This window comes from Excalfactoria chinensis, chromosome 1, assembly GCF_039878825.1.
Source record: "Excalfactoria chinensis isolate bCotChi1 chromosome 1, bCotChi1.hap2, whole genome shotgun sequence".
In the NCBI taxonomy this organism is placed as follows: domain Eukaryota; kingdom Metazoa; phylum Chordata; class Aves; order Galliformes; family Phasianidae; genus Excalfactoria; species Excalfactoria chinensis.
Window position 1 is genome coordinate 55,930,061 of NC_092825.1, and position 16,012 is coordinate 55,946,072.

At 40.6% G+C, this 16,012-nt stretch overlaps 1 protein-coding gene across 8 annotated transcripts in view; it reads right to left on the minus strand.

Moving 5' to 3' along the window:
- Positions 1-6,775: 6,775 nt before the first annotated feature.
- Positions 6,776-16,012, minus strand: part of LOC140257152 (protein bicaudal D homolog 1) — a 282,019-nt gene continuing 272,782 nt past the window's right edge. For all 8 annotated transcript variants that reach the window (XM_072346204.1, XM_072346214.1, XM_072346292.1 and 5 more), the window contains 4 exons: positions 15,545-15,670; positions 13,631-13,771; positions 12,723-12,863; positions 6,776-12,536 (listed from right to left, as the gene is read on the minus strand). In XM_072346204.1, the coding sequence (XP_072202305.1) occupies positions 12,279-12,536; positions 12,723-12,863; positions 13,631-13,771; positions 15,545-15,670 (666 nt within the window). In that variant the 3' untranslated portion in view covers positions 6,776-12,278. The remainder of the gene's footprint in view (positions 12,537-12,722; positions 12,864-13,630; positions 13,772-15,544; positions 15,671-16,012) is intronic.

The window sequence follows — 16,012 nt, forward strand, 5'->3', positions numbered from 1 at the left end:
CCTTGGATGTTGTCACAGATTATCTAGATTTACCTGTATCTGTGACAGGGCAGCCGCCCCGTAGGGCCTCCCCTCCCGGGGCCCCGGAAAGGAAGGGAAAATGAAACAGTAGCAGCAATCTAAGGAGGAAAACTTAATTTACTAAATATGATATCGGAATACAATGATTGAGGCTAATAAATTGAACAAAACAGAGAGAGAGAGTCCCCGAAAAACCGAGAGGCCTACTGTGAAGTCTAGGCGACACGGCAGGAATGCTTCTCACTCCCTGAGAGTCCGAGAGAGAGAGAGAGTTCCAGCCTGAGAGTGAGATTATAGATGTCCTCCTCCCGTGACTTATCTCTGGCCGCGGCATCCTTTGGGATATGTAGTTCTTCTCCGAGAGCTGAGCTCCTGGGATGCTACTATTCTACAGAACTGGAGTATGGATGATCTATACTGCACATGATGTTATGATGTGGAATATTGACAGCAGCACCACAAAACTATGACATTCCACCCCTTATTCTACATTATTACATCATGGTTAATATATATACATATATACACGTATATAAAACTATGATAGCTAAATAGTACATTTAAATGTAACATAATTGAATGTATAATTATAATAACTAAAACACACTACACATGCAAATATATACATAGATACATAGAATTATTGACTGCACTCCCCCAGCATCAAATTCCCTTGTGGTACACATTGAACATCCCCATCCTTCTGCATTACCCACCAAGTGCACCCAGGTCCCTGGGCAAAAACAGTTCCACGAACAGGTTTTCCTTTTCCGGAGGCTGGAAGAACCCAAACAGCTTTTCCCAACATGTTCCTTACATGTACAACAGGGACCTTATCTCCTTCTATAGTGTGTAGGGGGCTAGATTGGCTAGGACCATCACGATTGACAGATCCTCTAGTATTGACCAACCAAGTGGCTTCTGCTAGATGCTTTTCCCAGTGCTTAAATGTTCCACCACCCATTGCTTTCAACATAGTTTTCAACAACCCATTATATCGTTCAATTTTACCAGAAGCTGGTGCATGGTAGGGAATATGATAAATCCATTCAATGCCATGATCTTTGGCCCAAGTATTTATAAGGGAATTTTTGAAATGTGTCCCATTATCAGATTCAATTCTTTCTGGGGTGCCATGCCGCCACAGGACTTGTTTCTCAAGACCCAATATGGTGTTTCGGGCGGTAGCATGGGGCACTGCGTATGTTTCAAGCCACCCAGTAGTTGCCTCCACCATGGTGAGCACATAGCATTTACCACTGCGAGATCGTGGCAAGGTGATATAATCAACCTGCCACGCTTCCCCATATTTGTACTTTTGCCATCGCCCTTCCTCCCAGAGAGGTTTCATCCTCTTGGCTTGTTTAATTATGGCACATGTTTCACAGTCATGAATAACCTGTGCAATAGCGCCCATAGTTAAGTCCACCCCTCGGTCTCTGGCCCACTTATATGTTGCATCTCTTCCTTGATGGCCTGAGGTCTCATGGGCCCATCGAGCCAGAAATAGTTCGCCTTTATTTTGCCAGTCCAAGTCGATTTGAGCCACCTCAATTCTGGCAGCTTTATCTACCTGATGGTTGTTTTGTTGTTCTTCAGTAGCCCGACTCTTGGGCACGTGTGCATCCACGTGACGCACCTTTACAACCATACGTTTTGTTCGGGCAGCAATGTCTTTCCAAAGTTCAGCAGCCCAAACAGGTTTACCCCTCCGCTGCCAGTTCTTCTGTTCCCACTGCTGTAACCACCCCCATAAGGCATTTGCCACCATCCATGAGTCAGTATAAAGATAAAGCATTGGCCACTTCTCCCGTTCAGCCACATCTAAGGCCAGCTGGACAGCTTTGACCTCTGCAAACTGACTTGATTCTCCCTTACCTTCAGTGGCCTCCGCAACCTGTCGTGTGGGGCTCCACACAGCAGCCTTCCATTTGCGATGCTTTCCTACAATACGACATGATCCATCAGTGAACAGGGCATATTTCTTTTCATTTTCTGGTAGCTCGTTGTATGGTGGGGCTTCTTTAGCACGTGACACCTCTTCTGTTGGTGATGTTCCAAACTTTTTACCTTCAGGCCAGTCCATGATCACCTCTAAAATTCCTGGACGATTGAGGTTCCCCATCCGCGCCCGCTGTGTAATCAGCGTAATCCACTTGCTCCAGGTGACATCGGTAGCATGATGGGTGGAGGGAACCTGTCCTTTGAACATCCAGTTCAGCACTGGTAGCCGAGGTGCCAGAAGGAGCTGCGTTTCAGTACCAACTACTTCAGAAGCAGCCCGAACCCCCTCATATGCGGCTAAGATCTCCTTCTCAGTTGGAGTGTAGCACTCTTCAGACCCCTTATACGCTCGACTCCAAAATCCCAGGGGTCGGCCTCGGGTCTCTCCTGAGGCCCTTTGCCACAAACTCCAAGTGGGACCTTTCTCTCCAGCAGCAGTGTAGAGGATGTTCTTTACATCCTGTCCCGTTCGTACTGGCCCCAAGGCCACGGCACGGGCTATCTCTTGTTTTATCTGCTCAAAAGCCTGCTGCTGCTCAGGGCCCCATGCAAATTCATTCTTCTTCCGCGTTACATGATAAAGGGGGCTTACAATGAGGCTGTAGTTTGGAATGTGCATCCTCCAAAAGCCCACTACACCCAGGAAGGACTGTGTCTCTTTCTTGTTAGTTGGTGGAGACATGGCAGTGATTTTGTCAATCACATCTGTTGGGATGTGACGACGTCCATCCTGCCACTTTATACCTAGAAACTGAATTTCTTGGGCAGGCCCTTTTACTTTGCTTTGCTTAATAGCAAAACCAGCTTGTAGCAGAATTTGGATAATCTTCTCTCCTTTTGTAAAAACTTCCTCTGCTGTATCACCCCACACAACAATGTCATCAATGTACTGCAGGTGCTCAGGAGCACCACCCTGTTCCAATACAGTTTGGACCAACCCATGGCAAATGGTTGGGCTGTGTTTCCACCCCTGGGGCAAACGGTTCCAGGTATACTGAATGCCCCTCCAGGTGAAGGCAAACTGTGGCCTACATTCTGCAGCCAAAGGAATGGAGAAGAAGGCATTAGCAATGTCAATGGTGGCATACCATTTGGCTGCTTTTGACTCCAGCTCATACTGGAGTTCCAACATGTCCGGCACAGCAGCACTCAGTGGCGGTGTTACCTCATTCAGGCCACGGTAGTCTACTGTTAGCCTCCATTCTCCACTGGCTTTACGCACTGGCCATATGGGGCTATTAAAAGGTGAGTGAGTTTTACTGATCACTCCCTGATTTTCCAGCTGGCGAATCAAATCATGAATGGGGAGCAAGGAATCCCTGTTGGTGCGGTACTGCCGCCTGTGCACTGTCTTTGTAGCAATCGGTACTTGCTGCTCTTTTACTCGTAGCAGCCCCACAACAGACGGGTCCTTTGACAGGCCAGGCAAAACAGACAGCTGCTTAATGTTGTCTACAGCAGCTATTCCAAAGGCCCAACGATACCCCTTAGGATCCTTGAAGTGCCCCCTTCTGAGGTAATCAATACCCAGTATACATGGAGCCCCTGGGCCAGTCACAATAGGATGTTTTTGCCAGTCTTTACCAGTGAGGCTTATTTCAGCCTCTAATACAGTCAATTCTTGAGAGCCCCCAGTCACTCCAGAAATATGGATTGATTCTGTCCCTTCATGACTGGAGGGCATTAGAGTGCACTGTGCACCGGTATCCACCAATGCCTTATATTCCTGTGGTTCTGATGTGCCAGGCCATCGAATCCACACAGTCCAATAAACTCTATTATCCCTCTCCCTCCCCTGACTGAGGGCAGGGCCCCTCTATTGGTTACCTGTGATGACTGGAGCAACGGTGCTGGTGGTTGGGATGTTTTGTAGTTCTCTCACCCGTGCTCGTAGTACAGAAGTAGGCTGGTCGTGCCACTTCCTCATGTCTTCTCCGCGGTCACGTAGGTAGCGCCACATGGAAACACGTGGTGGAATTGTACTGTTGTTCCTTGCTCGGACTGGAAAACGTGTGCGTCTAATAGCTGAGACTTTTGATGGTACAGGGCAGGAATAGGACTGGACTAGTTTGATCAGATCCTTCATTAAACCTGGTGGCTCATACGGGAATTGACCTTCGTCAGTCGTTTCCGATACTACCACGGGATCACTACGATTTGTTGATGGAAACATTTTCTTGCACATTTCATCTAGTCGGTCTTCTAGCCGTGAGATGGCAGAAACTGCGGCGCGCAGTGGGGGGAGCTGCTGTTCGATGTTTTGAAGTGTGATAATCAGTTCAACAACTTGAGGCCTTCTCTGTTGGTCCTCGTATCCTCCAAAAGTTGTTACCAGTGACTGTGCATATCTCTCTGGTGCTGTACTTGTGAGTTTCTGCCACATGTCAGGACCGGTCCTCACTTTCTCAGGATCACGTTCGTTTGGACCAGGGTTGTACAACATTTCCATCATGGCCATTTCCCTCAGGTACTGGATACCTTTCTGGATGGTATCCCACCTAATCATTTTAGGCTTCAAAGCATCCTTGTAGGGGTACCTTTCTCTCACGGCTTCTAACAGTCGCTCCCAGAGAGTGGCATCTCCATCCGAACTTCTGCTAATTCCTCTGTCGATACCTGGGTCTTGGGCAATACTTCCTAGTTGGCGAGCTTCGTTACCATCTAGGGACAAGCTGTTGGCCCCACTGTCCCAGCAGCGAAGCAACCAGGCAAGGACACCTTCATTTTGACGCCGTGTAAACTCTTTTCTTGAGCCTTGGATTTCAGTCAGCTTCAGAGGTCGACGATAAGTAATTTCCTCCTCATCATCAGTCTCTTCTTCATGCCTCTTGGTTTTTCTTTTTGCTTTTTTTGGTGCCGATCCAGACGAGGGGCCTGGTTCTTCTGCTGCCTGCTCTGCTTCTCCTTCTCTTCGTTCTAGACGCGTGGACACCCGTTTCCATTTCTTGCCTTCCACAGGGGCAACTGACATTGTTACTGGTGCCTCTTGTGACTGATCAGAGTTGACTTGGGATTTTCCTTTTTTGGCTTGAATCTCAGATCGGAAACTCTCTCTCTCCAGAATAGTATTATACAGAGCACGGTATGCGTAAGCCAAACCCCAAATAATGTTTACCTCCTTAGATTTCTGACCCAAGTATTCACTTAATTTCTCAGGGTCCCTCAGGTGTTCAAGAGTGAAATCCCACGACACTGCGGGTCCCCACGCTTCTAAGATCTTTCCTAAACCTTTCCATATTCCCTGCCAGTCAGCATTTTCTGGTTTTAGAGAAGACTTCCGTATAGAATGAATGTATTGGAATACATTCATTAATATTGATAACATGGCCACAAGTATGGGCACTAACTCGGCTATTGAAAAATGTGCGGCAATCTGAGAGTACAGCCTGTACACTGGATTGAGAATTTTGGTGTCTGTAAAATTGTCTATTCCATCTGGGAAGCAAGTGCTTGAAAAATTGACCATTCCATCTGGGATGTAAGTGCCAACATTCAAATTATACCATATCACATATAAATACCAGGCAGGTGTCTCCATCAGTGCCCTTATTAGGTTATATATATACATAATACCACAACAAAAAATCATGGGATGGACAAATGGCCAATACGTTGAGAAGATCATAATTGCTTTCAATCCCTTAAACAGAGCAGCTGGAATGGAGAGTAGATTCATAGCTGGTAGTAATTAGCAGACACTGTGAAAGTCAGAGCCAGCTAGCTGTGCTCTGAGAGAGCAAGAGAATCTCTTTGTTTTCTTCACGAAAGCAAGATAGCAATGCTCAGAGTGTACAGCTACTCCTGAATGTTGACAGTTCGCCTGGAATTTCAAGGTCAAGCTCCCAGGCGCAGAAACGTAAACTTTAGATAGCTCCTTAAAGGAAAAAAAAACTCATAGCTCTGTAAAAGCCAAAAGGAAAAGCAGAAAAACAGCAGCTTCTGCCCACTTTTGCCCACTTTTGCCCACTTTTGCCCACCTATGCCCGCATCCTCCACCAATAATCTGTCACAGATTATCTAGATTTACCTGTATCTGTGACAGGGCAGCCGCCCCGTAGGGCCTCCCCTCCCGGGGCCCCGGAAAGGAAGGGAAAATGAAACAGTAGCAGCAATCTAAGGAGGAAAACTTAATTTACTAAATATGATATCGGAATACAATGATTGAGGCTAATAAATTGAACAAAACAGAGAGAGAGAGTCCCCGAAAAACCGAGAGGCCTACTGTGAAGTCTAGGTGACACGGCAGGAATGCTTCTCACTCCCTGAGAGTCCGAGAGAGAGAGAGAGTTCCAGCCTGAGAGTGAGATTATAGATGTCCTCCTCCCGTGACTTATCTCTGGCCGCGGCATCCTTTGGGATATGTAGTTCTTCTCCGAGAGCTGAGCTCCTGGGATGCTACTATTCTACAGAACTGGAGTATGGATGATCTATACTGCACATGATGTTATGATGTGGAATATTGACAGCAGCACCACAAAACTATGACAGATGTAAACTGTGAAGGATTGCTGAGACATCATCTTCGTCTTCCCAGTCTAAGATGCCATAGCATTATACACTGCTCTTTGTGCATCTGGAATGTATCTTCCATTCCTTTGGTTGTATTTTGGCAAGTTAGGTAACGCTGTTCCCAAACAGCTCCTCACCATCACCTGCACAACTGGAAATGCTGTTTTCATCAGCAGAGAAAATAATCAGTAGGTGGACAAAGCAAACAACCAGCCAAATAGAATCAGCCAACAATACTTATTGAACGTTGCCTTTATTTTACAGGATTTTATTTATTTCTTTCTAAGTATTCAATGGAAATTAAAGTGCTTACTTTTTACAGTTCTCCACCCACCTTAAAACCAGATATACATATCTTACAGAAAGTATATACAATATCTGCAATTATTTTACATTCATATATTTTTGACCATAAAAATGACCACTTACATTTGCACAACTTCAAACGTCATTTAAATCTCACCTTTTAAATATCTTCAAGTTTACTGCAAAACCAGAATAAATACACACCTCTTCCAAATATTACTGTTTTTACAAACAAACAGCATTTTCCCAATTCAAACCTGACGTAATGTTTTCATAATAAAGGGGAATTACAGCGCATAGCCTGTAATGCTGATGTCACATTACAGCTGATCCAGCTCTCACTAAAATTAATGTATTAATCTGCCTCGAGGGCTGAGGAATAGGGAATGTGCTAATAGAATAAAGAAAAACAAACCAAAGCAATACTTGTATTACAAACCATTCCCCATATCCAACAAATCTGCCTTCTTTCTTAGAATCCTTAGGGCACGTTATTGCAACAATGCTTTGACGCAATTCCCCCACTTATTCTGAATGCTGTTACCATAGTTAAGGAATCAACAAGGGATGAACTACAAAGCAAAGTAGGTTGGTGTTATGCAGGGGCTGAAAATACATTTTTATTGATGGAAACCTGCTGAAATTTTAGTAAAAAGAAAATACGTTCTACATTCTCTTGTGTTAGGATGAAGGGATGAAAGCAAAATGCCATGGATGAATCTGGGCCTAATTGTAATCACAAAGTTTAACAGGAAGCAGACTGAATGCATTACTGGATTTAGTCTGTTTTGGTTTTACGTAGTTGGAAATAGTAATCATGCCACAGAAGGAGCTCTAATTCTATTGACTTTTTCTCCTGAAAAGCATACTCAATGCAATCAATATAGATCATACTTTGAATGCAGCACATTGTGTTTCTGATTGTAAAATACTGCTTGAAGCAGGCTGTATGAATAATAGACTCAAACGTTATACACACACACACATATATACATATACGCACGGATACATATGTGTATATATGCATACATTCATAGACAATAAGTTACTATTATGATCTGTTAACAGACAAGGAATTTAGGAAGCAATCTGACTAGCAGATTAAAACTCATCCAAGACACGTGCTTCACTACAGTCCTGCAGGTCAGCTATGGGTGCGTTCTCATACCAATAGGGACACAGATTGAAGAAAAAACATCACTCCGTGTGTCTTGGTTCAGATTCCAAATAGGAGTACACCACAAATTGAGACTGATCCCCCTTTCACCAATGGATTGACCTTAAGGATAGTTAAGTCTGCCACAAAATTCTTTCTTTCCTCCAATTGCTTTCAGATTATCAGCTGTCTCCACTCACTCCTACACCGACTGTCTTCCAAGTGAAACCCCTCTGAAGTCCAGCTGAGCACTGTGATTCCAGATGAGACATAGGAAGTCAGTGGGTCTTAAAGCGGAGTAACACTGATTTTCCACCCATGTCCTTATAGAATGTAAGGTAGATTCCGCGTGTATTTAAGTCCAGCAGGTATATGCTAGTTTACACCCGCTGAGGATTTCAAAATATATCTACAGGTAAAGCTCTTTCTTAATTACTTAGAATTATTTGTAAGTGGAATGCCTAATTGTTTTCTTGAAATCCCTTTTCTTCAGTATAAGGAACCACTGCTATTTGTTCATTTTATTTAATCACGATGCGAAAAGCGGCCCAGTTTGTATACTGGTTGTATGGTGGGAAGTACTTAAAAGAAGAAACAGACAACGAAAAATGCAGTGAATCCCCAAGAACCTGTCAGACATTTCCACATCCTTTCCAGACATTTTTAAAGTGTATATTTCTCTTTTTTTCCTCTTGACTCCACTCAGAACTCTTTAGAATACACATCTATTCTTAACCTCATCTAAAACTTACGCAAGTTGTAGTGTATTTATTCTACATTAAATCCATGCCTTAGTTTCATTCATATTTTAAACACATGAAGAATAATAAGCCTCTTTATATAAAAGGGATTTAGAGGAGATTTATAAAGCACTTCAAGATGGTTTTGCATAAGAAGGTGCCACTATATTACATGCATTTAAACAGTTTAATATTGTGCTCCAAAGGGAATATAACGCTTTTTATTCTCAATATCTGTTTTATACATAAAAATTAAACACCTTTTGGAATAGGCAGAACTATTCAGTGTAAAGGGATCTGAAAGTACTAGATGCTATCAGTTTTACAGCAGCTCTTCGACTAAGCACAACTGCCTGATACCAAAAACAATTTTAACAGGACCTGAAAGAATGGTGTAAACACCATAACATATTATTTTTCTGTAACAGGGCAAAAAATATCATATCATTTTGAAAATATAATATGCTCCAAACAAATATCATGATAAAAATTAAGCCACTCTTCTGTTTGAACCCTGACAAATCACACAAAATTGCTTCATCTGCTTCAAACTGCACTGCAGGGTGATCACTCTTTCCTGAACATGAGAATGACAAAGTTTAAATAATGCAGCAGAGCCACTCACATACATTCATGTACTATGAATGAATGCTCAGTTATGCTTTATTTTCCTTACACACGTAGCTAATAAATACTTAGAGCCACAACAACAACAACCAGCTGAAATGGGAACAGCCTACGCTGTATCAGAATGATGGCTTTGACTGCTTTGGTCATGACACTTAAGCCACAGTGCTTACTACTTAAAACGTTTCTCTTTGCAGTTGTAAGAACAAGCTTTGGATACTGTAGGGAGGGAGTCGATCTGTGGAGAATGGCAGAAAACTGCTAAGGTGGTTAAATCTAGAGGCAACTTTTCATACACACAGAACCACATGTTTGTGTGCTGTTATCTTCTGAGTGAGGATGTAGTAATTCTGACCAAGCAATTAAGTGAACATGAATGCGTTTCTGCTAGGGTAAATAAAGTGTTCCACGGTATAAACTTTAATTGTTGAAATAGAACATGAAGCTAAAATCCAAATAAGTAACGACTGCTAATAATATAATAATAATAATGCTAATTTAATTCCATATTATGTCCACATGCAGAGCTCAGTCTGGGATATGCTGAAACCACTGAAGCAGCTTCAGATACTCAATACCACTATAACAATAAAGCAGAGCAGAAATGGCTGCTTCTAATGTTCTCCTAATTACTTTGCTGAAAATGGGTCTTCCTACTTGGCCCAGAATTAAATTTGCAGGATCTTAGGATACAGAATGTACTAAATGATTGCAATTGTTTCACCATATTGAGTATAATTCAGTCCATCTTATCTTTTAAGATAAGGATCTCTTTTCAGGCAAATTCACTCCTCAACAACTTGAATGTGGGAAGTGATGTTTTTATACATGATGCTGTATGAAAAGGTGACCCTACAGACCCCACACGTGCATTGGAGATTCTTCCAGAAGATACCCCCTTTCTAAGACCATGGAAGGTTCTCTCTACCTGTCTGAATGTTACTTTTTGTCTTGCCAAAATGCATTGCGTTGCTAGAGAGACACCAGTGAAGATCTGATGGAACTTAGCAACACAAACCCTAAACACCTTAGTCTACCCATAACTGACGGTGAATGCAGCTGGAAGCAGAAGTAACTTAACACCTCGCAAAGAATTACAGAAGAGCTTGCACATCAGATAAAAGCAGCACTAGGATTACAAACATAGTAATCTGGACACGAGGAGCACCCAAGGAAGAGTTCAGAACTGACATGCAGAGTAAGCTGCAGAGTTAGAGCCCTGCAATGCCATGTCCTGGTTATTACCAACACTAACGTAAAGCTTTAAAGTCTAAAAGCCATTATAAATTTTGGATTTGTGCAGGTGAGAGCAAAATCCAGCCCACTAATATGAAGCTGTGACTTTCTTACTGAAAAATGGCAAGTACTGTGTACTCAGGTACGTACGATGCTAAAAGCAAAGCTTACTCCAACAATCCTTTGTTAAGTGCTAAGTAAAATGAGCATTTTTTTTCTAGTGTTGAAAAAAAAGAGTAAAGTGGGAGTTTAGTCAATAATTCATTTGGAGATTTCATTATAAAAAGTGATAACTGAAATCTGCCCTCGTGTTACCAACAAAACTGGACTTAAGCCTGGGCTCTTCAGCTTCTTATGTTTTAAATTACAGACAGTAGTTATATTGAGAAGTAACACTTCTGGACGCTCTCATGATAAGGTGATTGTAGAACTTACACGATTCCCTTCCTCAAGATTTGCAGGCTCATATTTCATACTAAATGCATTTAGAGCAGTCTCCATATTACAACAGCGATCCTTGGAGACTGCTGTCATAAATAAGTAGTGTAGTATCTAATCTTCTGCAACAATCACAATATTTAGATTCAAAATGTTCTTTTGTTCCAATAACCGTAATAACAAAAATACCTGTTCCCAGAAGGTTAACAGAATCTGTTGATTATCTCAATCTGCATACTGCATTTTAGTAATGAACTACTGCACTCTTAAGAGATAACGGTGGTAGGACACTGAAGAAAAATGACTACTCCTTTAAACACAACTGGAACTTATTTTTCCATTGCATGCCACTTACGTTACTGCTATTCTTTTTTAATGCATAAAAGTATCGAGATCATTAAGTGTCAGCTATCAAAACAAATCACTGAACAGTATTTGTTAATTTAGGACAGTTTAATTTCAAATAGAAAACATGCTTTTTAAATAAATTATTCGCTAACAGGAACCCAGTCTCAGGAAATAAGAGCAAAAATCCAATATTGTACATTTTAATACTGTACATATATTATATACTTCTCATCTTTTATGTATTCTTTTCTAGACTGAAAATCGTTATATTGTTTCCTTGATAAACCGAGACTTTAAAAGCCAGTATACCTGTAAAAGCAATTTGCATTACTTTAATTAAAAAGAAACAAATGAATACAACATATGTACAGATCTGTGGAATTCGACCTACAAACTACTTACATTAAACCAAACTATCCCTGTATATTTAACTACAGATCTATTTTGGCAATGTGGAGGTATATCTTTTATCCTGTTGCAAGTCCTAATACGTAAGCAGGAAGCTTCAATATTTGCACTCGTGATGAAAGTAGCAAACATGAACCTAATAGCAACTTTCAAAAAGAAAATGTGCATCACAATCAACAAGTAGTACAGTAAAGTTAGTAGGGATTCTTAATAGTATTCACATTTTTTTACAAGTCTCTGAAATGGACCTGTACATCACTCTTTGTGACAGAACAAAGAAGAGCAAAGAGAACAAGAAAGAAATCCCTAGAAAGACCAGAGTTTTTCCCAAACATAAAGTGCTAAGACATATATGGTAGTAGGAAGTTGTGTTTTTGTTTTGCTTTTTGCTTGATTGAGCAAAGAAAGGCTAACGGGTTAACCTTCCTCAAAAGTTAAACACAAATCCAATTGAATTTTTTAAAAATACCGTGTGTTCTTGAGCTTCAGCATTCAGACGTTTTAGAAGATTCGGGTTGTTCTTCTAAACTCACTTGCAGTTCATTTTGACATTCTGACGTCTCACCTTTGACAGCTAAATGGATAACTTTTAACCACTTCTGTTTCAGTTCTTCATTGTCCGCAGCAAAGCTGTGCACAGACTTTGACTGGGTCAGTTTGAAGCTGTGTGGGAGGTCAGCACTTCTTGGGGTGTCATCCACTGTATAGCCCAGAAGTGGAATTGTAGCCAGAGCTTTAACATCCTAAGAAGAAGAAGAATTACCCAATTAGAAACAGCCAATTAATTTGCCTGCCTGCCGCGTTTCATTTACTACACTAGCTGGTAAAAACACTTGCATCTTTTGACCATTACCAGCGTATCTGACTTCTCTTCCTCAGATGTCAATGTCAATAATTATTAAAAGCTTTTCCATTTCCTCTTTGCTTACCTGTGGAGCACCATACATATAGAGGACAACAGCTTCCTGCTTAGGTATAACACACCACGCTTTCTGCCAGGGCTTTGATTTTTCCATGTATTGAAGAAAGCTACATATGACACTATTTCCAGAGACTTCAGCAGATTCAATCTAGGATAGCATAAAGCATAAAAAGGAAGGTAAGTTTTCATTAATAAAGACTTAAACCCACAGAACAGAAAGGCTGAAATACATCACTAGTCATAGCACATCTTGGATAATATCTGCAAAAGAGCAAGTAAGATAACAAATGAACTGACTTAGGGAGATTATGTAAGTATTACATACATAGGGTCACAAAACATGCTCCCTAATGCACATGTAATCTGTTCCTTCTTTCACCAGTAATTCTGGATTACATACTTCTAGATGGCTAAATATTTTTCCTCCTACTGCTACCCTTTGTCTGCATCTTAGTATCCACAAAAAGGTTTTAATTCTAAGGTAACATCATCCGAGGCACTGAAATGCTACTGACTATCAGGTTAAATGTTGATGCTGAGAAGAACAGAAAAAACACAAAATGACTACATGATAATACTTCCTTAGCTCTATTTCTTTCCCACCCATGGTAGTCAATCACTTCATTTTCATGAGATCCAGCATGCAGACAGTTGTTTCTTCAGCTACCTTAAAAAGCCACCACGGCAAGAAACAGCAGTCTCTTGACTATTTAGTGTGCTAGTGGAGTCCAGTAGCAGTATTGTGGCAGATGAATGGTGAAACACGTAATCCATTGGATGAGATGAATTTGATCCATGTGTCTCTTATTTTCCTCAAACACAAAAAAGCCCCACAAGAATGCTACCATTTTTCATCTACTGATGAGTCAAAACTGCTTGCAGTTATGCACATGTGATATTTTTTACATGACATACCTCCAAGATGCCTTTCTTCTTCTTTTCCTCACTATCAGTACAACCAATTATAACATGATAGCAGTCCTTACAAACTTTATTCAATTTATTGCCATCGTACTCAAGATGAGCCTTATAATCAGAACATTTCCAGCAAACCACCTTAGAAACAAACAACAAAAAAAAAAGATAAGCAGACATATAAATTGTAAGTATTTATAAAATTTCATGAAAACAATTTAATTAGAAGTTAATATTATCGTATCTAATAGCAATGTATTGTTCAATTATGAAGAAAAAGAAAGATAATGGCTATTATGTCATAAATAGTTTAATTGAAAATAACATCCAAATTTGTGCCACTGATTCTTAACTAGAAGTGTTCTTCACTATTTAAATTACAACTCTGTACAAAATCCCATTAGTCTTTCAATTATACCTGTAAACTAAAGATAGGAATAGAATTAGAATACAGGACAAGCTGTGCTGCAGGAAGAGTCTCTCATTTTCTTTACAGTTCAACCTGAAAAGGTACAGTCACCATTTTGTTTTCCACATAAGCCCAGAAAGGCATAACTGGGATGTACTTTTAGAGAGAAAAAAAATAATTAAAAGACACCAGAAATCTCTAATTTTTAACTTGCTAATATACACTGAACTTACAATTTCAGAATCTGTTGATACTTAATAAGTAATAATAAGTAAATTCATAAGTAAATAAATGTTATACTGCTGATATTTCTTTCTAAGAAATATTTAAGAAGATTGAAATGCAAGATCTGAAGGAAGATCTTTCATTAGAAGTATTTTCATATAGGAATGTTCTTTCAGCTGAAAAAGACGCCCTGCATAAAACAGTGAGTAGAGTCAATTCAGTAAAGTACGGCAGATGAGTGGATTTGAACAACCCAAAGACCTGAACAAAATTTTGCGAAGAGCCAAGGATGTGTAGTAGTAATCTAGATAACTACCCTCAACCAGTACCCATAGAAAACACTTGTTTCTGTTTCCAGTTATTCACTGCTGGAAAAACATTCCCACTGACCTCAAATAATTCCCAATAGAAATGTATCTTAAGACTAAAATGGAAGGAGATGTGACAGTACTCAAATAAGAGTCCAGACTCCAAAAGGGAAGTAAGAGATTTATGGGAGTTTTAAGACAGAACAATCTGGGAAGCAATAAAACTGATGACAACTGAAGCTTCTGAATAATTCTCTATTGTTCAGCAAAGAACAAAAGCAGAGCTGTGAATGCAATAAGCCTTCACATGACATATGAATATTAGAAAGAAGCCATGCAAGACAGCCTGTATCAAAAAATGAAACCTGGGCTTGCACTACCATCTGCTGGACAAAGGAACAGCTGCTGACTGGCAAGAAAAGGAAAGCAAGCACAGGATGTAAGTCATACCACTGTTGTTTAATTACTTTAAAGTGATGTTATTGCAATCTCACATATGGAGAATGGGAGCAATATTCTCTTCTTTCCACCTTACCCTCCTCTTATGCTTCAGGCATGTTCACAGAATTGAACACTGAAATCAGCTGGTAAAAACTCCAAGACTACCCAAAGAAAATGTTTTAACAGAGAGAGGTGGTAGCAAAATGGGGAGGCAGCCAGTGCTGACAGAGGTAATGAAGGTTTATGCTATTTCAACAGTCTTCAACCTGTTAAGATCAGTGCAGGCCACTCAGAAGTAACAGCACAGTTTGTACTTAAGATGTTTTCCACAAATGCACATCTTACCTCTGCTGCAAATTACATTCCAATTTGCTATGCCAACTAATTTGGACAGAAGATCCTTTGTGGTGCTACTCAGATTCTCCTCAGTCACAAGCACAGTAACAAACTGCAGTATAACAGACAGCCACCAGAAGTCAGCAGGGTGCTCAGAGCCATGTCCAAGCTCATCTGCATTAGTTTTGTACTTACATGTCCACACGCTCGGCAGTGGTGCCGCCTTCTTGTCAGTGCATTGAAGGGCTCCTTGCATTTCATGCACATGGTTACTTCATTGTCTCGGATCCACCTTGGTGCTCTCTTTCCAAGCTCAGCGTTCTGAAGAGAGTAGGAGAAGGATGGGAGGATAAAATAAACCAGTTGTACAGAAATTTTAATAGAGAAAATAATCATTCTCTTCCTCTGGAAAGGAAATGGCAAAACACGGTTCTAAATGGATTTTGAAATACATACAAGAAATAACAAAGGGCACAGTCAGAAATGATTATGCATGAATGAAAGGATACTCTGTTATGCATTTCAAGGGGAAAAATAAAAAAAGACTCATTTATAAGATTTGGCATTATGGAGAAAAACAATTACCAGCAAAACGACTACTTTGTATTTCTTTTGCTCTAAGGATGATTAGTTAGAAAACAAAGCTGCTTCTGATCTTTATTT